The sequence below is a fragment of the Heteronotia binoei genome, chromosome 4, assembly GCF_032191835.1.
Source record: "Heteronotia binoei isolate CCM8104 ecotype False Entrance Well chromosome 4, APGP_CSIRO_Hbin_v1, whole genome shotgun sequence".
Classification (NCBI taxonomy): Eukaryota; Metazoa; Chordata; class Lepidosauria; order Squamata; family Gekkonidae; genus Heteronotia; species Heteronotia binoei.
This window is the reverse complement of record NC_083226.1, coordinates 8,182,868-8,209,835: the sequence shown is the minus strand read 5'-3', so window position 1 is coordinate 8,209,835 and position 26,968 is coordinate 8,182,868. Positions and strand designations below refer to the sequence as shown.

At 45.8% G+C, this 26,968-nt stretch overlaps 1 protein-coding gene across 1 annotated transcript in view; it reads right to left on the bottom strand.

Annotated features, from left to right (window-relative positions):
- TACC3 (transforming acidic coiled-coil containing protein 3) overlaps positions 1 to 26,968 on the bottom strand; it is a 32,063-nt gene that overhangs the window by 3,372 nt on the left and 1,723 nt on the right. Inside the window, exons 2-14 of the mRNA XM_060236290.1 lie at positions 23,505 to 23,599; positions 19,303 to 19,465; positions 17,262 to 17,404; positions 14,237 to 14,785; positions 12,309 to 12,390; positions 9,908 to 10,037; positions 8,790 to 8,842; positions 7,286 to 7,410; positions 7,117 to 7,210; positions 4,494 to 4,655; positions 3,763 to 3,839; positions 3,198 to 3,241; positions 2,044 to 2,204 (exon numbers count right to left, since the gene is read on the bottom strand). Coding sequence (XP_060092273.1) covers positions 2,044 to 2,204; positions 3,198 to 3,241; positions 3,763 to 3,839; positions 4,494 to 4,655; positions 7,117 to 7,210; positions 7,286 to 7,410; positions 8,790 to 8,842; positions 9,908 to 10,037; positions 12,309 to 12,390; positions 14,237 to 14,785; positions 17,262 to 17,404; positions 19,303 to 19,465; positions 23,505 to 23,599 — 1,878 coding nt within the window. The remainder of the gene's footprint in view (positions 1 to 2,043; positions 2,205 to 3,197; positions 3,242 to 3,762; positions 3,840 to 4,493; positions 4,656 to 7,116; positions 7,211 to 7,285; positions 7,411 to 8,789; positions 8,843 to 9,907; positions 10,038 to 12,308; positions 12,391 to 14,236; positions 14,786 to 17,261; positions 17,405 to 19,302; positions 19,466 to 23,504; positions 23,600 to 26,968) is intronic.

Genomic DNA, 26,968 nt, shown 5'->3' with positions numbered 1-26,968 from the left:
CTGTACCATCGCGATCCCCCAGTCTTTTTTTTTCAGTTTTATAATTTTATTAATTATTGATTGAAAGAACAAACAACTAATAAGTGACAAACATTACGTACAGTATGTACAGACCATAACAAGGACATCAACACACATAAGGGTAAAGGGAACAGTAATATCTCACTATCCACCCTCTTATATACAACCTTGTAATTTTAAAGTAAAAGATTAGAAATATCAAAAATCAATCAATATCACCTAGTTAGCATGACAAATTATCTATTCGTTTTTTCTGACAGATCCATCTATCTTTCTAGTTTTCGTCAGCATTTCCCCTTCGTCATCCATTCATAGAATAAACTCCAGTTTTTTTCGACATACTTCCTTGGTTTTGATCTGAACAGATTTGAAAGCGTATCCATCTCAGCTGTATCCAATACCTTGACAATTAACTCACCCATTGTTGGCATATCTGTTTTTTTCCAAAACTGAGCTAACAATAACCTCACCGCAGTATTGACATGGCCTATCAAGTGTTTCTCTGCTTTATCCAATTTATCTGGCAATAGGTTCAAGAGAAAAAACTCTGACACCCAACCTTTGTGCGCTGGCACTTCTCAGCTCTCCCAATGCATACCACATCAGCCCCTGGCCTGTGAACCACCAGTCAACAGAACTTGTGTGCCATTGGTTGGGCCCCCTCCTCTTCCCCACCCCCTGCCCAAACACCTGTCTCTCCAGAGCAGGACACTTCTCCTGCGTCTCGATCACTGTAGGAGACCGCCTCTTGCAGCCCTCTGCCTCTACTGCTTCTACACTGCCTCAGCCAGCAAACATCACCAGCCCCTGCCTTGCTCTGCATAGTCTCCTGCACTCCCTGCCTCCCATCCACAGCTTTAGGAGATACAGCCGACGGCTACCAAGGCCAACAGACCACCACTCTCCTCTCCCTCCAGCTGAATGCCCGTCCAATTTCTCCATCCACTGCCCCCCCCCCCCGGGGACTAACTGTCACGTGGCCATCTGCTCTCAGGATGCTTCCTCTGTCAGTTCTATGCTGGTCAAGGAAACACCCTCCTTCTGCTTCCCTCCTGGCTGCCAGGCTGGATACTAAGGTGGGTGAGCAGCTGGGAAGGGAGCCTTTCTTGACTGGGAGAGGGCGGGAGACAGGTGGAAAGCACAAGAGGTTTTCTGAAGGAGGGGGGAGCCCTGAAGTCCTGGGTGCCCAGCAACATCATCCCCCTGACCTCCCACCCTGAACCAGCAGCCTGCCATCACAACACACCAGAACAGTGTCTTCCTAAAAAAACAAACAACTCTGAGTCCCTTCATGCTTAACAGTCAATCCCTTTGTGATGACTGGGTCCATTTAAGAACTGCATCTCTTCACTGGCGTTTCACATACATGCCTCTATACACACTCCAAACATACCTCATTTCCATTCCTATCTTCAGACCCAGGTAGGGTCTCACCAGAGTAGAGGCAGGTGAGTGGCGGTGTTGGTCAGCAATACAACAAAATCTCCACTGGCACCTTAGAGGCCACTAACAATTTATTGAAGGTATGAGCTTCTGTGTGCCTCTTCGCATGCTTACAGTCCACTGGCACCTTTGTATCTGAAGAACTGTGCTTGCCCACAAAACCTCATACCTTGAAGAACATTTTCTGGGTCTCAAACATGCCGCTGGTCTCAAACTTTGTTCCACAGAGGAAAAAAAGTCCACCTTTCCTGAGAGGGAGATTCATCAACCCCAGCCTCTTTCTTGAGTCTGTTGTATTTCTCCCACCATGGGCCTTACTCTTAGTTTACAATAAAAATGTCGAGAGAGGAGACCAAGGGACAGCCAAGCTCTCCATTGGTTGGGGATCAAAGCCAAGGCTCAAGTTATAAGCTTCAGAGAAGAAACGGGGGCTATACGGAAGGATGGAAGGGGTCTGAAGAAAGCTGACACCACACAGTGCTCTGGAAGAAACATAAGCTACAAGGAAGAATGAGGTATTTGTTTAGGGGTCAGAAGCCACTCTCAAGTGGCTGAAGGCAAGAGCTGAGAGGGACTCACCTTTTGAAATCCTTCTATGGCCTCTTTCCGTTTCTCAGATCGTTTGAAGAGGTCAGCAAACGATTTTTCCATGGAATTCAGCTCAGAGAGTAATTGCTGTTTTTCACCTAGTACTTTCTGCAGTTCTTTTTTGGCATGCTCCTTTTGGTTTTCAGAATCCTCTAGAGAAAACAAATTGGCGGAGCAACTGATACAACTGCTTCTTCTTTGTACTCCAGAAGAGACTGGTGCTCACAAGACACAGTTTCTGTGTAAGCTGTTCCATTTCTAAAGACCTGCTCCTTGTACCAGTGAAACCTGGTCTCTACCATGTTAACGAACGGGTTCCACAAAACCAGTAGCAGCCGATAAACATGGCCTGTAGGGATCTGGTTTCACAACATCTAAGTAGCCCAACAGTTTGCCAAACCTTCCTTCATTGCTAATACATGCAAGCTTCTACTGTCCACACTTTTACTCCTCTGAGCATTTCTCTAAGAATGAGAACATTAAGAGGTCTCAACACCATCAGTGGTGGCAGCTCTGTGCTAATACACAAATCCAGCATATACAAGGACAGTTCCAAGTTCAGACAGTACATGGCACTTCTAGCTGAAGGGCATTACCTGGAAAGCCTTGGAAAGACCATTCAATCAGACCTCAGCTACATACAGCCCTTTGGTGTAAACCAGGGGTCCCCAATGTGGTGTGACACGACTGCCCACTGACACCTTTTCTGGCACCTACCAAGTGTCTTTAGAAAGTAGGTGGGGCCAAATGGGACTTTTGCCCAGCAAAGTTTCTGATTGGCTGTGCAGATTTTTAGAAACGTTGCCTTGGCAGCCGCTGCCACCACAGCACAAGGATCTTTACTGGATGACTAAGGGTTAAGCTGCGGCAGCCGTTCTGCGACAGGCTTTGCGGCTGCACCCACCACCCTGCGCCAGAATTTCAGCGGTGCCAGCAGGCTCAAAATGGTGCGTTTAAATATTCAAACATAAGAGCAGCTATGTCAGATCAGATCAGCATCCTGAATGTTTGGATAGGGCTGGTTCATGCATTTAAACCCGATTCATACATTCAAATCTTGGAAGCAAAACACAATGTCAATTGCCTCGGCCCCAGAAGACAAAGTATTAAGATCTCAAAAGTTATGTTTATAAATTTGCACTTACCCAGTATTTGCGTTATGGTGCCTTCAAATCCCACAAGTATTTTTCTAAAGAGGAAAACAAATTAAGCTTCATAAGTTGCTAGGAAGTTTACAATATTTCACACACTCAAAAGAGTAACCCTGCTCAACCCAGGCTATTTAGACACACCTCTTTATCATTCAAGTACAGAAGTGGATTAGAATCAAGACAATATCTTCTTGTCTGGCTAGGATCTGAACGCAACATATACATTCTCTGATACAGTGAGATCATAAAAGTTAATGCAGAGTAGCTGAGTGTTGGTCTAGGATCTAGGAGACCCAGGCCTTAATCCCTCACACTACCTTACAAGGTTGTTGTCAGAAGATGAAATGAAGAATGAAGCAAGTTATTTTGGGGAGCAAGGGACAGCATGAATGAAGTGAATAATAAACCACAAGGGAAACAAACTCCTCTCTCTTTCCCATGACGCATTCCAAGAACACTGTCTACTCTCAGCATAATGTCTCAAACTGAAGTGTTTAGGCAATATTTAGTCCTTCTGAGAAAACGGCTATATAGCTTGGATTTACCTAATCGTACGTACCTCATTTCTTGCGTTTCAATGGACATTTTGTCATACTTTGCCTTCCACTCCAAAACTTCACTCTGTTTTTCTTGCACCTGAAAATACAAGATTCTTTAGGCACTTAGCATAGACTGGCACACCTTCGCATCTAGGACAGAAACAAAGGAATACAGCTGGTGAGAGACAAGACTACACTGCAGTCTGCCCAGTACGACAGCTATAGTATTTGACAAGCAGGGGCTCTGCATGGACTTGCAGTGGGGCATCTCCTTTTCCTCTCCCATTATTTCTTCAGCCTCTCTTCTGAAAGGCCCCATAGCCTGTCCCCTTTTCCTGATTCCTTTTCTTCTCGCCACTCACCAGCCAACCTATCTTTAAAAGGTCAAGGTAGTCCCCTGTGCAAGCACCAGTCGTTTCCAACTCTGGGGTGACGTCGCATCACGATGTTTTCACGGCAGACTTTTTATGGGGTGGTTTGCCATTGCCTTCCCCAGTCACCGACACTTTCCCCCCAGCAAGCTGAGGACTCATTTGACCGACCTCGGAAGGACGGAAGGCTGAGTCAACCTGGAGCCGGCTACCTGAACCCAGCTTCCGCTGGGATTGAACTCAGGTCGTGAGCAGAGGGCTCGGACTGTAGCTTTCCCACTCTGTGGCACGGGGCCACCTACCTTCAATCCATCTGTTCAGATGCAGCAAACAAACTACCACCTACTTATAGCCCATCAAAAGATTCCAAAGAAATTTACCTCCGAAGTAAGCTTTTGAACAGCTGCATCCATCTTTTCCACAGCGGCATCCATGTCTTTCTGGCTATATTTCAACACATCTATAATAGCTTCAGTAGGCACAGGAGCACAAGAGAACTGGGAAAGATCATTGGAGATTGGGATGTCTAGAGACGCTTCAGCCTGCAGTGAAAAAATGTAAGATGTTCACAGTAAACATTTCAAACCTCATCTGCAACAGCAGATGCTCAGAATACTAGACTCTACACTGAGTAGTTGAACAAGTAAAGGAAAAGCAATGGCTTCGGAATTACTGCCACCTTGGGGCCACAAGGACCTCACCAGACACTATGCTTTAACAAACACAAACCCACTGCCTGATCACAGACCAAGAGAATTGTCGACTGGGTTTACCACGAGGAAGGGCAACAGGAGAACGTTGCTTCCTGTGGTTGGGCTAGGAAAAGCGTCTTGAACATTTGACCCTGGGGTGGGGGTACACCTCATACTTTGGAGATGGCTAGAGTCACTAACAGTACAAAAACAACTTTAAGAAACCATCCTGGTGCTAACCTGTCACGATGAAAGGCTCAATTTATGTACAGAAGATACAAGAAAGGCCTCTTTTCTCCAGACATAAATCGTCCAGGAGGGACTGCCTTGGGCTGCCTGTGAGGCAGACAGCAGGCACACCGGCACAGCCAGCAAAGGACCAGAACCAGCTGGCAGGGGATGGGTAGGCAGGACAGACACTTGGGATGGAAGAGCCACTGGCTGCATCAGCACGAGGCCAGTCAGTCCGTTTCTCTTGCATAGAGCAAGCTGTCTTGAATCAAGGGAGGAAGAGATTCAGGGGAGAGGGAGAAAAGTCTGACTTCTTTGGGGGGGGGGGGGGGGGGGAGCCATTTGCCCAAATGGGAAAGGAGAGAAATAAGCATCAGTGGCTGGGTCTACCTAAGGAACTTTAAAGAAGAACTGCAGCTATCGGAAACCATTAGACTTGTGAACCATACTGAAACCAGTGAGCTTCTAAACAAATCCCATGCTTGAGAACAGCTGTTTTATTGAGAACAGGGGATCCCCTTTGACCTCAGAGCCACCCTCACACGCTGACCGTTCTGTCACTTTACCCGATAGAACTAAGCCTTCCTGTTTGGATCCAACTGAGAATTTTAAGACAAGAGCCTTTGATGGGAGTGAAAATCACTAAAAATAGTATATAACCGGCAGCATAACACACATTCCCTCAGAACAGGGAGGAAGGTGCCTTTAAAAGAGTTACATACAAGGGGTCTCAGAAAAAAGGCAAAAACTTGCAAGCTTAGGCATAGTATTTCATATAATTTAATTTTACAAAAACTCCCATTTTTCTGTACAGTGCGTGCGCACACACACGACCAAAGGTCAATACAGTTACAAAGAGAGTGCATCTTCTTGCTGGCCCACGGCAGACACAGTGACACCAAAGGCTTTGTGCTAGACTGTCTTGGAAGACACAGAAGATTTGCAGTGAAGACGTTTTCATGGCCTCCAATGTTTCTTTTACACCATGCAAAAGGCATTGTAGCCCTGACTTGGATGGCCCAGGCTAATCTAATCCTTCTCAGATCTTGGAAGGTAAGGAGAGGCAGCAGTGATCAGTAGTTAAATGGGAGACCAAGGAATACCAGGGTCACGACGCAGAGCCAGGAAAGGCAAGCCACCTCTGGAAGTCTCCCGGTTGCCATTAAGTGAGCTGTGACTTGACAGCAAAAAAAAGCAGGCAATGTATTTCCAGAAACAGACACATCTTCTAGATGCCAACATGACCTGAGTAACAGAGAAACTCTGAATACCTTCTTCGTTTCCAACAGGAGACAGGGTGGGATACTGGACCTTGAAGCTGTCACCAAGATAATCCATGGAGATTTGATTGATAGCTCTATAAATACAACTTCCTTAGATAACAGGGAGTCACTCATCTCCGTTCTCCTCACCCAGATTTCCTGATATTTTTGCATTATCACTGGTGTGGAAGTCTTAACATCAGTTTGGACTTCACACTCCTACACCTGTGGAAATCTGACTTGGGGGGAGGGGAGGCAAACAAATCCAATTTGGGAGTCTCAAATTGGCAAACTTCTAGGGCGGAAGTTCCAACTGAGAGACAGGTTAAAACGGATAAAAGGAAGTCCTTCTTCACCCAAAGGGTGATTAACATGTGGAATTCACTGCCACAGGAGGTGGTGGCGGCCACAAGTATAGCCACCTTCAAGAAGGGTTTAGATAAAAATATGGAGCACAGGTCCATTAGTGGCTATTAGCCACAGTGTATGTGTGTATATAAAATTTTTTGCCACTGTGTGACACAGAGTGTTGGACTTGATGGGCCGACCAGTACACAAGCTGCACCCGCTAACAGCTGGGAATGTCCAGCCCTATCGCCAACAGATGATGGCGGGAACACCCCGTGTCAGAGATGGTCTTCCAAGGAAACAGCTAACAAAGCAGCAAGTCACATCTTACTGCCACGCATTTTTCAAGCAGAGAGTGAAACTAGCCATTCACTGCAAGGAACCGTACAAGAAGTCTGCGAACGTCAACTCTTGAGATCACAAAAGTGCCGAGGGAAGAAGACTACTGGAAAAATCCAGACAATACTTACCAGGCCTAGGGGTGTTCCTAGAAGGTTCATTTCTAATAGCTTCTTGTTGATTTTAGGAGTTCTTATTTCATGAGGAGGTATTTCAGTACACTGTCTATTAAAATTCAAATACGGAAAATTAGTATATGTCGTCCATTAAATAGAAAACAAAGTTTCTGTTTATGCTTACTCCGATAAAGCTGGAACTGGAGGTACAGCTGCAACTTTTGGAGAACCAATTTTCTTGGGACTTTCAGTGAGCAGAGGATCAAATTTCAAATAGAGAGACTGCTTCCTCCAAGCAGATTCCTTGAACTGCAAGAAAAATCAGACACCACTTACAGCAACCATCCTATTTATCTAACTTATAGTCCTCTCTTCCTCCACAGAGGGGTCCCCAAAGCAGCTTACCTCATTCTCTCCCCCCCACACACACACGTGAGGTAAGCTAGGCCAACAGTGTATGACTGCCTCAAAGCTTCCTTGGCAGAGAAGGGATTCAAACGGGAGCTGCCCAGATGGCAGCTCAACACTCTAATCACTTGCTCTGAAACTCAAGACTTCCAAAGACAAAGTCAGAGTCCCATGGGGCCTGAACCTATGACCTCTGCCTACAAGACCAGCATGATAACCCCCTAAACTATGCTGCATTAGAGCATTTGCTGGACTATTCCTCCTTGTGCCTCTCTCAAGCAACATCAACAGTCTCCAAATGAAGACAGCAAGAACTAGAGAGGCACTGTGTGCCTGGACAGCAATGCCATCATGACTGCAGGATAGGCAGTGGCCTTCTATGAAGAGGAGCTAGTCTCCTGCAGCAGAGTCACTGAGCTCTGAACACAAAGCTATTCTGCGCAGCCATAAGCATTTAATAATATATGAAAAAAATATATATTCTGGGCTTCACTCTGAACATTGCTTGCTCCACGTGCAATAAAAAAAAATCTGCTGAAAGCAGGATCGCATGAAATTCAGCTGTCAGGAGTGTAGATTGTTGTCAGGAAAACTCGAAAGCAAAGGAGGGGGGGGAGGGGAAGATGGGTTGACACAAATCTGACCAGGAATACAATAAAAACATCTTAATTCCATACTCATACAAGGTGACTTCCTCTGGCAACATATAGGAAATTGGAACAGGGGTTGGGTAGGATACCATATGGAGATGCTACTCATTAGACTGGGTTTATATCAGCAGGAACAGTTTTGGTCTTCTCCTAATAATCACACAGATCCTTAAGCACATCTTGTCAGGATCTGCTCTCCTGCCAGTCTTTCGTATGTGGAGAACATCCCTTTATAGTTTAGTGCAGGTCATAAAAGGCTATCTAAGTTCTCTGGGAATGTAGGCACCACCAGCCCTCCACGAGAACAGGAAAAAGGAAGGAAAGAGGGAGATGGGGGGTGTGTGCTTGGGAAAAGTGTTAATAGAACTCTGTGACAGCCTATTGGCACTCTGGCAAAGTCCAACACTCTAATCGCTTGGTAAAAGGAATGATCCTGTAATGACTCAATAAACTTTACCTATGTTTTCATGCAAGAAAGTAGTATGAATATTACTTAGCAAACCTTACACATCTGCTGCACCCACAATATGTCCAACTTGACCGAAGCGGTTGACTACGCTTCAGGGGCTATTCTGTAATAGTAACCAAGTGCCTTAGAACGCTGAAATTATTTCAGGGATCTATTCTTACCGAGGCCACACCAAATTGTTCCAAGTAGTCCAGCTCCATGTTCATTCCTAGAACTAGAACGAAAGAGTTAATGGCTACAGAGTCAACGACAGCATATTGTCTTTAGATGGGTAGCCGTGTTGGTCTGAAGCAACAGAACAAAGTCTGAGTTCAGGGGCACCTCAAAGTTTAATTCTGGATAGGAGCTTTCATGTGCACACGCATTACAGCTTATACCCAGAATGAAACTTTGTTGGTCTTAAAGGTGCCACTGGACTCAAACTTGGTTCTAGTAGTACTATAGTACTGATACATCCCAGCAAGATAAATAAATTTCACAGGAAGACTGTTTATTATCTACTTATTTACATCCATTACCTGGATTTATAGTATTGTCTTTTAACCTTCGCCAGCCCTGAGTGTATCTTAGGTGAGAGGAAGGGCTTCCTCTCTGCCTTCTTACTCTCTCTTCAGCATGAGGCACAGCCGCTCAGGTGACAGCGAAACAGCTGAGACACCCAAAGGGCAGCAAGCTGGCTGTGGGAAAAGGGGATTCAAATCACTATCACCCACTGTGGCCACAGCTCTCCTGAGAGCTGCCTGGCACTAGGAGGAGGGCATGGAGGCTGCTCAGAAGCACGGAGATCCCTTTACTTTCACCCCTGGCATGAGTCACAATTTAGCCCATCCTTCTGTCCCTTTAGCGGTGGCTGCTTTAAAGTGGGTGCCACTTGCCAACTACAATAGCCTTGCCCACTTTCCCGGAACACTGCCTCACCGGGCACGCTCAACAGTCACAGGTGGCTCCCAAGCCACTGGGTATCATTGTGTTATTCGTAAGCTAGCCTGGCCTATTAAGACTACACTGCACAGAAGTACAGCGCCCTCGGGATAGGACGCCATTCAGTATTCCAACTGTTATCTTAGGCACTGGGAGAAAAAGTCCACACACAGACATCTACAAAGCAACCTTTGTCTTAATCGCGAAGAGTTCAAAAATGTTTTAGCAGTCATTGGCAAACATTCCTTTTATCTCCTTTTTCTGTGTTTCAAATAGCAGTTGCTTAAAGCTTGTTAAAATCCTTATTTATTAAAGGACCTAATTCCAAAACTTTTGCAGGTCGAGTCATAGGCCTTACTTTCTCTGGGTGACCTGAACTCATTTCCTGGATTCACAGCCATTTCAGAAATTCCACAAGAAGTTTTAGACATTAAGTGATTCTTTCTTAATGATGCATCACCATCACCCAAGGAGGCACTTTGGTTCACCTATGAAGCAAACAACAGTTCTATGAAATTCCCATAAGGTACAAAACACTGTACAGTTTGTATTTAACTTGGTCCCCCCATCCCGTCAAGTATTTTAGTATTGCAGCAATGGCCCCAAATAGGCAACCAGATCAAAAAAACAGGACAGGTGGCCTGCAAATTTTAGTAGCGAGATGCGTCTATTAATGCTTCTAGGAAAAATGTATTTCATCTTTTACTTTTTTTTGCTAGTAGCCAATATATAATATAACTGAGAGGAAAAGCTCAGTTCTTTAAATTCCCAAAGAGCCACATTCCAGATAATGCTACTTCAATCCAGAAATGCCAGTAGAATAACATGATCTTGATTATGTGATCTACTAGAGAAGAGGGGGCCAAACTGCGGCTTGGGAGCCATATGTGGCTCTTTCACACATATTGTGTGGCTCTTGAAGCCCCCACCATACCATTGGCTGGCTTGGAGAATGTATTTAAAGTTAGTTTCCTTCCTTCCTGTTTTGTCGCTCCCAAACATCTGACATTTATGTCTTGTGGCTTTCAAACATCTGACATTTATTCTTTGTGGCTCTTTATATTAAGTATTTCATGCTGTTTAATTGAAACGGGGGGGGGGGGGGAGAGTTCCGTGGAGTGGATTCCATGTTAAATCACGACTCAAGCAAGGCATTTCAGCCACTGGAATTAACTTTCTCTCTTCTCTTCTCCCACTGTAGCTCCATGAGCTGCTCTTGTTCCCCAAGAGACTCCAGGAATAACACAGAATCATAGAGTTGCAAGGGACCCCCCTCCAGGGTCATCTAGTCCAAAACCCTGCACAATGCAGGAACTTCACAAATACCTTCCCCCCACACATACATCCCCAGTGACCCCTGCAGGCTCCATGCCCAGGAGATGGCAAAAACCTCCAAACCCTTGCCAAAGTGGCCTGGAGAAAAACTGCTGACTGACCTCAAAGTGGCAATCAGCATTTCCCTGGGTGTGTAAGAAAGGGCCACAAGAACTAAGCACTGATGCAACTCTTCCTGCCCTCCTTCTCATGATCTGCCTAATTCACAGAATCAGCATTGCTGTCAGATGGCCATCTAGCCTCTGTTTAAAAACCTCCAAGAAAGGAGAGCCCTCCACCTCCCAAAGAAACCTGTTCACTGAGGAACTGCAACAGTCAGGGAATTCTTTGTAATGTTGAGCTGGAAACTCTTTTGATTCAATTTCAACCCATTGGTTCTAGGGCAACAGAAAAAAAACTGCACCAGCCCTTCAAGATGATGACCATATAACCTCTCAGTTGTCTCCTACCCAGGCTAAACATACCCAGCTCCTTCAACCTTTCCTCATAGGATTTGATCTCTAGACCCCTCACCGTCTTCATTGCCCTTCTCTGGACAAAACACTATAGGTGAGCAGGTAACTAGAGCAAAGAGATACCATCACTTCATGTGATCTGGACACTATATACTTCTGTCGATACAGCCCAAAATGGCATTGCCTTTTTACTTTACTTTACTTTATTCGATTTATATCCCGCCCTACCCCACCGAGGCGGGCTCAGGGCGGCTATTTTTAGCCATTGCATCACACTGCTGACTCATGTTCAGTGTATGGTCCACTAAGACCCCTATGATCTATAAGCACATACTACTGCCAAGACAAGTCTCCTCCATCCTAGAATGATACACTGGATTTTACTTACCTAAATGCAGATCTTTACATTTATCCCCATTAAAATTCATTCTATTTGTTTTAGTCCAGTTTTCCAGCCTATAAAGATCATCTGGTATCCTGTTTCTGTCTTCTACTGTATTTGCAACCCCTCCCAATTTAGTATCGCCTGCAAATTTAATCATCATTCCCTCTATTCCTTCATCTTAATCAAATATCAACAAATGTCACACAACATGCCTTTCCATTAACAAAAAATTAGTGTGGAATAAGTTGGTATTCTGAGAGCTCATAGTTTGAAGAAAACAACTCTCCAACCTTCAGCACAAATAGGCTTCAAGCAACAAGCGAGTACGAGTAGGATTTCCAGTGGCCAAGGAAGGGTATGGGCTACTTTACATACTTTCCTACTTTACGCAGCTGTTTGCCCAATAACCAGCAAAAGGAACTGTGCAAAATGAAACAAAGGCCTAAGCTGAATACTCATCATTTATACATGTTATAGAAATAACTTTTGACACAATTGAAATTGTGCTGGTACAGAGTATATTTAGTGTAGCTCTGACACAAACCTAAACACAAGAATGATATTATCATACTTGGACCCCATACCTCCTGCTCCTTTGAAGGCTCAGACTGAGTTTCTGCTTCAGCCAGAGCTTGGTTTTCAGTTACCAACTGCTCTGTCTTTCCCCTAAAGAGAACCAGAAGAAAAGTCTTACAGCACTTGACAGTTAAACATATCTCAATATGCTTTAAAGTGTCTTTAAACATTTATGCTTCCCACTTCTGCCCTCAATAGATATTGCCCCTAGTGCCAACTAAACTTAACAGCTATAGATCCAGGCGGGCAGCTGTGTTGGTCTGAAGCAATAGAACCAAGTTGGAGTCCACTAGCGCCTTTAAGACCAACAAAATTTGAGAGTGTGAACTTCCATGTGCCAAGCATACTTGCTCAGATAGTATGAAATGGAAACAGAATCTTACATATTTTACACATAATGGGTGGGTAATAAATTAGCATACAGAATAATTAAAATGTTTTTACCAGATTAAAAGAATAATAAGTTTAGTTATATGGCTATCACCTGTTAGACAGGGGAGAACATCACAAGGATATAGATATATCAGAATTGGAGATTGATGTATCCTTGATGGTGAGTCTGTCATTAGGTTTAATTGTAAAGAGTAATGAATTGAGAGTCTCGTGTCATGCTCTACTGGTCTCTTCTCAAGCATGGGTTGAACTAACAACATCCTTTTCTCGGAGTTGTTCTGTTGGAGAGAGCTCTACTCTGATATTCTCAGAGTAATACAATGTCAGAAACATTGATACCTTACAATGCTTACAATGTTCAGCCATTTAATGTTTTCCTAGACTCAGAGCAGAGCCAATTTGGTGTAGTGGCATAGTGCACGGATTCTTATTTGGGAGAACTGGGTCTGATTCCCCACTCCTCCACGTGCAATTGCTGGAGTGATTTTGGGTCTGTCCTCACTCTCTCAGAGCCGTTTGCTCAAGAGCAGCTGACTTCTCCGAACTCTCTCAGCCCCACCTACCTCACAGGGGGGGTCTGTTGTGGGGAGGGGAAGGGAAAGGAGATTGTAAGCTGCTCTGAGACTCCTTCGGATATAAATCTAATCTCTTCTTCATCTATATATATTTTTTTCGTTTATATTTTTAGCTTCTGCTGTGTTTTTTGTGCTTTTTCTCGAGGTTTTATTCTTAAGAATTCTATTGCCAAATCCCACCACTTTCCATTTTAGGCAGCAGGGCTGCCAGGTTCCCCTCTGGCCACCAGCAGGCGAGGAGACAGGGAGGGCTGCCAAATCCATGCTGGGAAAACTCCTGGACATTTGGGGATGAAGGGACTTCAATAGGTACAATGCCCTAGAGTCCACCCTCCAAAGCAGCCATTTTCTCCAGGGGAACTCATCTCTGTAGTCTGAAGATGAGCTGGAATTCCTGGGGATCCTGGAGGATGGCATCCCCACTAGGCAGGCATCTTTTAAGGGCTGGGGGGGGGGGACCTTTGGAAGGCATCAGATATCGAAGACTGTTAAATACACATTATATAGCAAGAGTGTTACTGTTTAAAGCATGTTTGTATTTTAAGTTTAAAAAATAATATCTTTAGTCGCATCTCTCGGTTTTCTTTTATAAAGTGTTTATCTCCTCCACAGGCATAACATTTTATGACACACAGACTGACAACGTCCTATTTATGTCAGATCCGGCCCTCATAACAGATGAGTTCGACACCCCTGATTCAGGAGGTGCCACAAGGCCTGCCTGTTTGTCATGGCTTTGGAAGGGGTTTGAATGGGTTACATATCAGAACCCAGACTACTAGGCAGTTTGAAATAATTATCATAGGCCACCATGGTTTTAGAATAGGCTGCTTTTATGTCCTTATCTAGTGACCTGCCATGTATAATTTTAGATTAAACCAAAAAAACCTTGTAAAATGAGGCTTTTCATGGGGTGTATATTACTTTTATCAATTCCAAGACTGTTTCAAATTCAAGAAAACACTTACTGTGGCTCAGGTGGCATATCTACAGCTTCAGATTCATCTGGAGAACTATACTGCTGTATTGGAGAAAGTTCTGCTTTTGCTGGGATGTTGTTCTCTCTAACATTTGTTCTCTCAATACGAAGCAAAGACTTCTCAGCAGAATTCTGAATTTTGCAACCACCCAGCAGCATCAAGTCAGGATCACCAGAAATATCCTCATCTAAATGTGAAGATGCCTTGCGGATTAAACTCTCCTCTGTCCCAGTCTTGCTTTCCCCCTCAGTCTTGTCCAGCACATCCTTGTTATTTGAATCTGGCTTCTGGGATGGGGTCTTTATATCCACTCTCTCACTTAGTTTTCCTGGAGATAATTTGACCGAAGGTGTCCCAACAAACTCAGATTTTATTGATTCCAGTTTTGAAGTATTGGCATCTTTCTCATTTTCTTGCAAGGTTTTGTTTACAACTGGAGAATTTGGCGGCTCTGAGGCCCCTGCTTGGAAGGTAATGATTTCCGAATAGTTGTCCTTTGTATCAGCAGCGGTATCTAACTCAACAGTTTTTTGACACCTGTTGAAAAGCAGAACCATTACTCCAGCCCTTTGAAGGAAAGGAGGCTCAGCTGGTTAGCTCAGACTTTGTAGGGATAATTAATCTACATTGGCACTCATTTCCACTTACAGAAAAGTTCAAGTATAAGAAGGTTTCTATCATCCGGATTCAATATGCACACCCGCATATAGAAGCCTCCTTTTTAGCTGGCACACATGAACTCAAAGAAAGCAAAAAAACCCTTGGATCTTAAGTATTCAAATAAATGAGATTTCCAGCACTTCCCATACATCATGATCTGAAAGAGCAATTTTCAATTTTAAGAAAAATCTCTTGAGACATAAATATACCACCAGGGCTGCAAATGACTAGACAAGTACGCCTCCAACTCATAACTTGCTGGTGACACCAAATAGACTCCTATATCTTAGGGCAGGGAATAAAGCTGACGACGTGAACTCCTCCTTGATGTGCAATACCTTGAGACCTCAGCTGGCTAAATTCAGCCAGCATCCTCCAAGAAGATGGGAAAGTCCCTGCAGCACCCATTTTGCCCTTTATTATGACACTTTCAAGAACTCCTCTATTACTCTTGAGTGCTGGAAGAAATGTAAGCAGGAAGGATCCTTTTTGCATTGTTGGTGGCTGTGTCCAGAAATCAACAAATTTTGGAGTGAAATTAAACCCATAATAGATAACATTGTAGAGGGAGATATTCCTTTTAGTCCCGAATCCTTTCTCTTAAATTACTGGCCTAATATAAAACTATCTCAGTTGAAAAAAGAATTAGCAACTCTTTTATTGATGGCAGCAAAGCTTTTGATTGCCTAACAATGGAAACGAGATGGGTCCCCTAACAAACAACAATGGATGACCAAAATATGGGAGGTAGCAGCTTTAGATAAATTAGCCATACAAATCAGAGTATTAGACGTACAGCAGAAGAAATAATTTTGTTGAGAAATGGTTCCCCTTTTTTAATTATATAAATTTGGAAGAAGACTTTGAAAAACATATTCCAAAAAAAATATTAATTTCTCATATTATTGAAGACTCTTTATTGTAAATCTCTGGTTATATAATGACTGCTTATGTATTGGAAATTTAGATGATATATGTAACAATGTGAAATGATAGAAAGATTTAGAGGTGCTCTACTTAATATGAATGCTAATTATGCCATGAATGTAATGTATGTATACTATTGTAATTGTTTTGTTGTTGAGAGTGTATTAAGGTTGTTAGTTATGGTTGGAAAAATTAATAAAAAAATTTAAAGTTTAAAAAAAAAAGAACTCCTCTATGTTCCCAGAGCCCAACAATTACTTGAGAGGAGCAAATGAGAACCGCTTCACAGAGGACTAGCATGCGTCACTGGGAAGAATGATCATGCACTTTCCATCCTGGGGAAAGTTGACTAGACACATACACTGGAAGTGCTCTTGGGCTTCAGTACCAGGGCTGTAGGAGGGCCAGGCTTCTTCTGTGCAATGTCAAAGCAAATTTCTCTCCCTGGGCTTAAAGCAAGGGGTAACCCAAAAGAGGGGGGAAGAGAAACTAAACCAAGCAAGCAAAAACCTCCAAAGGAAGTTTAAGAGTTCTAGTAAGGGGCCCAAAGTTTAAAAACATCAATAGTTACAGACAAAAGTACACATTTATTAAAAAAAAATAAAAACCTTGTAGGGGCCCAAATGAAGCCTTATAAAATCATCAAAGTGACAAATGCACAAAAAAGAACCATATAAGCCCTAACGCGTTTCAGCCTTCTTCAGAGGTTAAATAGTACAAATTACAACACGCAACAAAGTCCCTGTTACACTTGTAAGGCAATAAACAATTAAAATAGGACCCAAAACTGAATGTTCCAATCTGAAAATGAATTACACAAAATGTGTTGTTGGGAGGCCACAAATGTATCTGGCTTTATGTCAGCAGCAATTATATACACTGGAAATAATAATATTGCCAATATAAACCTTCCAGTTTAGGTCCTAAAAGTACAAGTAGAATTCCCTTATCAGGGCCAGTGTAACATCAGCATACCTCAGGGATAACTGGGTTGAATCCCTAGTAGAAAACATACAGCAGCACGACTGTCAGTTTTGGTCTTGAGAATAAGGCACACCTGCTGTGAAACACCAGAGTCGCCAACCTCAAGGTGCTGCCTGGAGATCTCGTGCTATTACAACTGATCTCCAGGCAACAAACCAGTTCTCCTGAAGAGAACAGCTGCTTTGGAGAGTTGATTCTATGGCATTACATACCAAGGAAATCCCTCCCCTCCCCAAGCCTTGCCTTCTCCAGGCTCAGCCTGCAAAATCCCCAGGTATTACCTAACCCAGAGTTGGCAACCCTGATATTCTAGGAAATCATTGGTAGATTCTGCTCATTTGAAAGTGTCAGCCTACCCAACTAAGCAGCAGTCTTGTATCTTACCATCCATTCTGACGAGAGTTGCACACAACTGGTACACAGCAAACTATGTTTTACTTACACAGAACTGGGTATAGGCAAGTCAAAATCCTCCAGAGCCTCTGCATAGTCTTTGATTAGAGGATGCACTTCAGTTTTTTTCCTCGCATCTGGACTCAGAATCCTGCAAGTCTGAAGATCCCGTACTGGAGTTTGAAAAGTTACCTTACGGAAGAGATTTAAGTAAATATAACCAAACATAACAGGTTGTGCTGCACTGCTGGAAGTTACTGGGTGCCTGGCATTAGGCAGAACAAAAGACAGCAAAGGAAATAAATTCTGAATACGACTAACAGCTTTGTTCATACATCTGGACTCATCTTTCCCATGTCCTTCCCACATTCACTGCATCCTTTCTCCTAGCTACTCTTTCTGAACAGGTAACTCTAACACAAAACTACATCGTTCAATGATGTCAACATTCACCCAGAAACTGAAGCAATGCATTTCTCTTTTTTAAAAAGTATGTGAGAAGGCTCAAGCATTATTTCTCTTGATGCTATTATTATTATTATTATTATTAAATTCAATTTACTGAATCCAGAGCTTTTTTGGTAGAAAAAGCCCTGCGGGAATAATTTGCATATTAGGTCACACCCCCTGCTGCCAAGCCAGCTGGAACTGTGTTCCTGTGCGTTCCTGCTTTTAAAAAAGCCGTGGTCCTATCCTGGCCTAAGCCGGGCTCTGGCCAATGTACATCAAGTAAAAACAGCACATAGATTAAAACAATACAAATTAAAACAATAGACTTCAAAACCCCCAGTGGTGTCCTAGCAATTTTGTTCTTTGTCCAGAATACTGGAGTGGGGGGAAGGAGGGAGCGTCAGGGTGCGAGGAAGGAAAGGCACCAGCCTTCACTGCCCTCAATTGAATGTCTGGCAGAACCCCTCTGCCTTACAGGCGCTGTGGAATTGCATAAGATCCCGCAGGGCCCAGATGTCCTCTGGCAGAGAGTTCCACCAGGTAGGAGCTAGAGCTGAGGGCCCAGATGTCCTCTGGCAGAGAGTTCCACCAGGTAGGAGCTAGAGCTGAGGGCCCAGATGTCCTCTGGCAGAGAGTTCCACCAGGTAGGAGCTAGAGCTGAGGGCCCAGATGTCCTCTGGCAGAGAGTTCCACCAGGTAGGAGCTAGAGCTGAGGGCCCAGATGTCCTCTGGCAGAGAGTTCCACCAGGTAGGAGCTAGAGCTGAGGGCCCAGATGTCCTCTGGCAGAGAGTTCCACCAGGTAGGAGCTAGAGCTGAGGGCCCAGATGTCCTCTGGCAGAGAGTTCCACCAGGCAGGAGCTAGAGCTGAGAAAGCTCTGGCCCTTGTTGAGGACAGCTGGACCTCTTTGGGGCCAGGAATCACCAGCAAATAGCTGCCAGTGGAGTGTAACTCTCTACCAGGGACATAGCAGAGGAGATGGTCCCACAAACTCAGTGTACCTCCTCCACCAATTCATTCCCACACATATTCTCAAGAGTCATATAATGGGGGGGGGGGGGAGTTCCCCATTTCAGCAGTGCCTTGCAGTCCCTAGCCTAGCTCCCATTTCGCTCCCCATCCTTGGGTCCTGGAATCAAGCAACGAGTAACAAGTTATCCATTAAGCCACCAGCGCTCCATTACAACGTGAGCATTTGATCCCACAAAAAAGATATGCTGGATATCAACATTTTAAACTTTTTATAGTATTTATTCATTTTTAAGATAAACCATCCTAACCATTATAGACAATGGGAAAGCAAGCTATAATCCAATAAATTACTGCCTTTTACCTGTTAATTTAACTACCTGATCCTCCCTTGATAGAAGTTCATGTTTACCTCAATAGTGTGATGGGCAAACACGTTAGTCCATCTGTAGCCACAGAGAGGAGGAAGAGTCCAGTAGTACCTTAGACTAACAACATGTGTGGCAGCTCACACCCACAAAATGTTGTTAGCTTTTAAGGCACTACTGGCCTCTTGCTCTTTTCTACCTCTATAGCAGTGTACAGAAAGTAATCTAACTAACCAAACCTTACTACCCACAGTCCACTTGTTGCAATATTTTGTTATTATTAAAACTTTTTTTAAGACGACACCTTGACATTCTTCACTAAACCCTTGGGTGGCACATTTTCTTTCTGCGAAGGGCAAAGAATGGAAGACCTGCCGGTGGCCTCTGAAGGTGGAAAAAGGAAATCAAAAGTTTCTGCAAAAGAACCATTTCCAATATTTTCGACATCAGCAGTTTGCAGACTCATTCTGGAAAAGAAAACAAAGGCAGAATTACGTAATTTACTTTCAAGTAACTACAGCTTTAGCCCTCTGGGCTTTACAAAGTGGTAGAACTAAGAACAAGGAGAACCTTGCTGGACCATACCAGTGATCCATCTTGTCTCACACAATGGTCAGCCAGTTTCTCTGGAGGTCCAACAACAAGGCACAGAGGCCATGGCCTTCCCTTGAAGCTGCCTCCTGGCACTGGAGGATCCCATTTAGTCACTATGACTAGTAACCACTAATAGATGTTTCCTCCATGAATCTGTCAAATCACCTTCTAAAACTGTCTATGCCTGTGGACAGCACTACATACTCTGGCAGCAAATTCCACATTTCAGTCACTTGCTGTGTAAGTAGCAATTCATTTTGTCCATCCTGCATGAATTTTATTGGATGCCCTCAGGTATTTTGGGAGAGGGAGGAAAAGCTTCTCTTCCTCCAGTCTCTCCACCGCATGCATAATTTTACAAATCTCCATCATGCCAGCTCTTACTTTTCTAAACCAAAAAATGTCAAGACTCTTCAGCCTTTCCTCACATTGGCAGGTGCTCCAACTTCCTAAGCATCTTGGTTGCCCTTAACTGAAATAAAGAGGCCCCCTTAACAGGAAATGGTTCCCAATCATATACAATCAAATTTATGCCATCAGGAACCAGGAAAGTAGTATAGATAAGGAGCACATATACAAGGAAAGCTAAGAAAGGCTGCTTCTAAACACGGAGAGGGACAAGACCACAGCCTGAGGAGGCAGCAGACTTCCAGGCAGACCTCAAGTGGAAGAAAAGAGCATCAACTGAATTGATCTCCTAAGCAAATCTTACTGCACTGTTTGTTCAACATCCCATCCTGTTGAACGTGTTTAGCTTGCACCTTGACTCTCAGCAAGAAAAGCCAGCGAAACACATTATAAGGAAATACATTATGTTATAAGAACCCCTCTCTACAAGTTGACTGGCTTCTTGAGAACACAGAAGCCAACTAACCTTTCTGCTCCCTATCAAGGTGTCAGTCTGTAGCAGCAGAAAAGAGCAAGAGTACAGTAGTGCCTGAAGGACTAACAACAGTAGTGGCAGCAGGGATGAACCCACTTCTGAGCAGTGACAAATTTTGTTGGTCCTTAAGGACTCTTGCTCTTTCCTCTCTATCTCTTGTTCTTGTCTACCCATCCATCATCTAGATGGGTAACCCTGTTGCAGTAGAAAAGAGCCAGAGTCCAGTGGCATCTTAAGGAGAACAAAATGTGTGGCAGGACATATGCTTTCGCGAGTCACTGCTCATTTGTTCAAAGACTAACAAATTATATGCTCTGCCACCCATTCTGTGCGTCCTCCAGGTGCTACTGGACTCGTGCTTTTTTTCAGCATAGCATTCAGTGCCTCCCCCCAAGTTACAAAAAGATTGGACCAGGGGGTCCAATTCTATGAGTCCCAAAAGGAGGTGTCCCTCTCCTTCATTATTTCCAATGGAGGGAAGGCATTTTAAAAGTGTGCCGTGCGTCTCAATGTGATGGCCAGAGCTCCCTTTGGAGTTCAATCGTGCTTGCCACACCCTTGCTCCTGGCTCCACCCCCAAAGTCCGCAGATATTTCTTGAATTGGCCTTGGCAACCCTTGTTCCTGGCTCCACCCCAATGTCTTCTGGCCCCACCCCCAAAGTCCCCAGATATTTCTTGAATTGGCCTTGGCAACCCTTGTTCCTGGCTCCACCCCAATGTCTCCTGGCTCCACCCCCAAAGTCCCCAGATATTTCTTGTCTTGGGCTTGGCAACCCTTGTTCCTGGCTCCACCCCAATGTCTCCTGGCTCCACCCCCCAAGTCCCCCGATATTTCTTGAATTGGCCTTGGCAACCCTTGTTCCTAGCCCCACCCCAATGTCTCCTGGCTCCACCCCCAATGTCTCCTGGCCCCACCCCCAAAGTCCCCAGATATTTCTTGAATTGGCCTTGGCAACCCTTGTTCCTGGCCCCACCCCAATGTCTCCTGGCTCCACCCCCAATGTCTCCTGGCCTCACCCCCAAAGTCCCCCAATATTTCTTGAATTGGCCTTGGCAATCCTTGTTCCTGGCCCCACCCCAATGTCTCCTGGCTCCACCCCCAATGTCTCCTGGCCCCACCCCCAAAGTCCCCAGATATTTCTTGAATTGGCCTTGGCAACCCTTGTTCCTGGCCTCACCCCCAAAGGCTCCTGGCCCCACCCCCAAAGGCTCCTGGCCCCACCCCCAAAGCCCCCCGCTATTTCTTGAATTGGCCTTGGCAACCCTATCCTGGCTCCACCCCCAAAGTCCCCAGATATTTCTTGAATTGGCCTTGGCAACCCTTGTTCCTAGCCCCACCCCAATGTCTCCTGGCTCCACCCCCAATGTCTCCTGGCCCCACCCCCAAAGTCCCCAGATATTTCTTGAATTGGCCTTGGCAACCCTTGTTCCTGGCCTCACCCCCAAAGGCTCCTGGCCCCACCCCCAAAGGCTCCTGGCCCCACCCCCAAAGCCCCCCGCTATTTCTTGAATTGGCCTTGGCAACCCTATCCTGGCTCCACCCCCAAAGTCCCCAGATATTTCTTGAATTGGCCTTGGCAACCCTTGTTCCTAGCCCCACCCCAATGTCTCCTGGCTCCACCCCCAATGTCTCCTGGCCCCACCCCCAAAGTCCCCAGATATTTCTTGAATTGGCCTTGGCAACCCTTGTTCCTGGATCCACCCCAATGTCTCCTGGCTCCACCCCCCAAGTCCCCCGATATTTCTTGAATTGGCCTTGGCAACCCTTGTTCCTGGCCCCACCCCAATGTCTCCTGGCTCCACCCCCAATGTCTCCTGGCCCCACCCCCAAAGTCCCCAGATATTTCTTGAATTGGCCTTGGCAACCCTTGTTCCTGGCCCCACCCCAATGTCTCCTGGCTCCATCCCCAATGTCTCCTGGCCCCACCCCCAAAGTCCCCAGATATTTCTTGAATTGGCCTTGGCAACCCTTGTTCCTGGCCCCACCCCAATGTCTCCTGGCTCCACCCCCAAAGTCTCCTGGCTCCACCCCCAAAGTCCCCAGATATTTCTTGAATTGGGCTTGGCAACCCTTGTTCCTGGCCCCACCCCCAAAGGCTCCTGGCTCCACCCCCAAAGTCCCCAGATATTTCTTGAATTGGGCTTGGCAACCCTTGTTCCTGGCCCCACCCCCAAAGGCTCCTGGCCCCACCCCCAAAGGCTCCTGGCCCCACCCCCAAAGGCTCCTGGCCCCACCCCAAAGCCCCCCGCTATTTCTTGAATTGGCCTTGGCAACCCTTGTTCCTGGCCCCACCCCAATGTCTCCTGGCTCCATCCCCAATGTCTCCTGGCTCCACCCCCAAAGTCCCCAGATATTTCTTGAATTGGCCTTGGCAACCCTTGTTCCTGGCCCCACCCCAATGTCTCCTGGCTCCATCCCCAATGTCTCCTGGCTCCACCCCCAAAGTCCCCAGATATTTCTTGAATTGGCCTTGGCAACCCTTGTTCCTGGCCCCACCCCAATGTCTCCTGGCTCCACCCCCAAAGTCTCCTGGCTCCACCCCCAAAGTCCCCAGATATTTCTTGAATTGGGCTTGGCAACCCTTGTTCCTGGCCCCACCCCCAAAGGCTCCTGGCTCCACCCCCAAAGTCCCCAGATATTTCTTGAATTGGGCTTGGCAACCCTTGTTCCTGGCCCCACCCCCAAAGGCTCCTGGCCCCACCCCCAAAGGCTCCTGGCCCCACCCCCAAAGGCTCCTGGCCCCACCCCAAAGCCCCCCGCTATTTCTTGAATTGGCCTTGGCAACCCTATCCTGGCTCCACCCCCAAAGCCCCCCGCTATTTCTTGAGTGGGACTCGGCCACCCAACTGCACACGGAGGCCGGCCCGCTTCCTCCACAGGGCAGAGCCCCCCACCCCTGCTCCCGGCTCGGACCTTGCGCGGGCGGGTCGCGTTTCTGAGGGGAAAGGAGAGGCCTCTGGCTCCTCGGCCGCCGAGGAGAGGAGAAGGGCCGCGGCGGGGACCCCCCTCAGGGCTCGGGCTCTTTACCTGCCGACCGCTCGTTCCTCCAAAGGCAAAGCCTCAACGACGCTGCACGATTTCAAACGGCGCCTCGACTCGGCCGGACCAATAAGAGGCCGTCGCTTCACGGACGTCACAGGTCACGTGCTGCCAGCGCTACTGGGCGTGCGCCTAGGAGTCCGGCGCTGGGCGGGGTTCGAGCCACAGAAGAGCCTGACAGTCTAAGCGACTCCTTAAAGTTGCAGCGCAAATGTTTTCGCGCTGCCTCTAAGGACTGCTTTAAAAGCATCCCAGATAACATGCAAATAACACCTCTGGAGCAATGTTCCCTCTAAGCTGCTGGGTCTTGTGAGCAAAAATCCTACTTTGTGAGCTACTGCATAAATTAGTGTGCTCTGGGGCCATTTTTCCTGAGCTAAGGCTACAAAAATGTGTGATCTGGAGGCTAAAAATCTGTGAGCTAGTTCGCGCCGACTCAGCTTAGAGGGAACACCGCTTTGGAGTCAAGTTAAATTTGAAGTAATCAAGAATTCCTTTACCCAATAGTTTGGAAATCTTTATCATAATTTGTTTAAACTCTATTTTTGTATGTATTTTATTGTATATGTGTGGATTCTATGTATTTCCTACCGTATCGTTTTAATGTTTCACTATTTGCTGCAAGCTGTTTACAGTGTCAATAAAAAAATTATTTATCTCAAAAAAAAATGTATTTATGCTGAACTCAGTGAGGTTTGCTTTCCAGTAAGCAAAGCTTTTCTGCTTTGAAACAAGCAATGAGTCAACAGCAGCCCTAGAAAAAAAATTAACTTCTTCCAGTCCGGTAGCATCTTATGAGACCGACAAGGTTTGTAGTGCATGAGCTTTGTAGAGTCAAAGCTCCCTTGGTTGGATACAAGTCAGAAAGGAGGGGGATCTTAGAGTCCTCCTTTACCAGTCAGAAGGCTGGAGAGGTGTTGTGAAAAGAGAGGCCAGCCTCCAGGTGGAACGGGAGGATCCCCAAAATTCCAGCTCACTTCCAGATTACAGAGATCAGTTCCCCTGGAGAAGATGGATGCTTTGGAGGACAGACTCTCACCAAGATCCCTGTCCTCCCCAGGCTCCATTCCCAAATCTCCAGGCCTGGATCTGGCAACCATACCTGCTTCTCTCCCTCCCACTGGTGGGGGGGGGGAGAAAGACCTGACAACCCTACCTTTGCAAGCATTGCAATGCTTGCAAAGGCACCATGCATATCGTAATCAGCTTGATTAGTGCAGAGGGGAAAGCCCTGGGGGGGAGAAAAATTGCACCAGTAGTGAGACAAGAACCCTAGGTCCATATTCAGCCCACAAGTGTGTGTGTGTGGGGGTGAGAACTGTGCAGAACTTGACATACAAGCCCCAGAGCTGGAAACGACTTGTGCTTGCACAGGGGAATAGAACCTTGGAGGACTTATGCTTACAGCTTCCCCATTTACTTACTTGGTTTATATGGGTCTGTGGCTCAGTGATAGAGCATCTGATTGATACACAGAAGGTCCCAGGTTCAATCCCCAGCATCTCCAGTTAAAAGATCAGGCAATTGGTGATGTGAAAGACCTCATTCCAAGACCCTGGAGAGCCACTGCCGGTCTGCGTAGACCAGCGCTCCCCAACCTTTTTGGCACCTGGGACCGCTAGGGTGGAAGACAATTTTTCCACGGGGGGAGGGGGGCGTTTGTTTCAGGAAGATACAGTTGTGCACTTTATTTTTGTGTGCTTTGATTCCCCATTCCTCCTGGAATGGCCTTGGGTTAGTCATAGCTCTCGCAGAGCTGTCCTTGAAAGGGCAGCTTCTGGGAGAGCTCTCTCAGCCCCACCCACCTCGCAGGGTGTCTGCTGTGGGAAAGGAAGATAAAGAATATTGTGAGCCACTCTGAGATTCAGAGTGGAGGGCAGAATATAAATCCAACACTGTCGTCTTCTTCTTTTCTTCTCCTCCTCCCCCTCCTTCTCCTCCAACATTGTAATATGTAATAAAATAATTATACAACTCACAGCCCGGTTGCTAACAGACCATGGACCAGGGGTTGGGGACCCTTGGAGTAGACAAAACTGATTATAATGGGCCAAAGTCTTCATTCAATATAAGGCAGTTTAATGTATTCTTGCACCCCATCATTCTCCTCTCCTCCATTTTGTCCTTACAGCAACCCTGTGAGGTAAGGCTTAGAGAGTGTGACTAGCCCAAGGTCACCCAGGCGGGCAGCCATGTTGATCTGAAGCAGCAGAACAAAGTTTAAGTCCAGGGCACCTTGAAGACCATAAGAACATAAGAGAAGCCATGTTGGATCAGGCCAGTGGCCCATCCAGTCCAACACTCTGTGTCACACAGTGGCCAAAAAACCCAGGCACCATCAGGAGGTCCATCAGTGGGGCCAGGACACTAGAAGCCCTCACACTGTGCCTCCCCAAGCACCAAGAATACAGTGCATCACTGCCCCAGATAGAACCAAGGGTGGCCAAACTGTGGCTCAGGAACCACATGTGGCTCTTTCAGACGTATTGTGTGACTCTTGGAGCCCCCACTGCCCTGCCCCATCAGCCGGCATTTCTCTCTTTAAATCACTTCTCCAAGCCAGCTGGTAGCTTGGATAATTCATCTGAAGTTAAAGCTGCTTCCTTCCCATCTCTCCCTCCCCCTCCTCCCCATCTATTTGCCTGCCTGCCTGAAACCAACGAAGTTTCATTCTGGGCATGGGCTTTTGTGTGCACGCATGCTTCTTTACACACAAACGCTTAAACCCAGGATTCAATAGAATGTGTTTTCACTGGATGCTCTTCAGTATGACTGATCCTTGGTCCTCTATTTTATGAATTACTTTTTTTCCTGGTTTTTTTTTTCAAATTTGTTAATTGTATCCTCACTGAGGCTGCATTATTTGAGGTAACAGATTACAGTATTCTTTATTGTAAACTGAAAATCAGTTAATAAAAATCTTTAAAAAAAAACAGAATTAAACTCTGTTGGTCTTAAAGGTGCCACCGGCCTCAAACGTCGTCATGTGCCTGACGAAGTGGACTCTGCTCGGCACACAAAAACAGATGCCCTGACAGATATACCAAGAGCCCCAAATCTTGTCTAGAGGGTTCCTAACCCTTGCTTAGGAAATTCCTGACAATTTGGGGGGGGAGAGCTCAGCGAGGCACAAGTCCACCACTTCTCTGAAGCCTGTGGATTTGTGGCACCTTTATTCTTTTATTCAATTTAAAACATGTTTATGCCACCTTTACACCCATCAGCGTTCCCAAGCTGATGAGCATTAATTGAACAGTAAGGCACAACCTTTAAAATGATAAAACAATTCAATTAACCCCACCCCTACACACAAACAATACCAGATATTTAATCTGGGAGATCTCCAGGCCCCACCTGGAGGGTAGGGATCCCTATAACTTGTAAGGAAAGGGATGCCCCTGTGCTAGGCTTGCCGGATCCCCTGGGCAACGGCAGGGGTTGCCAGATCCAGG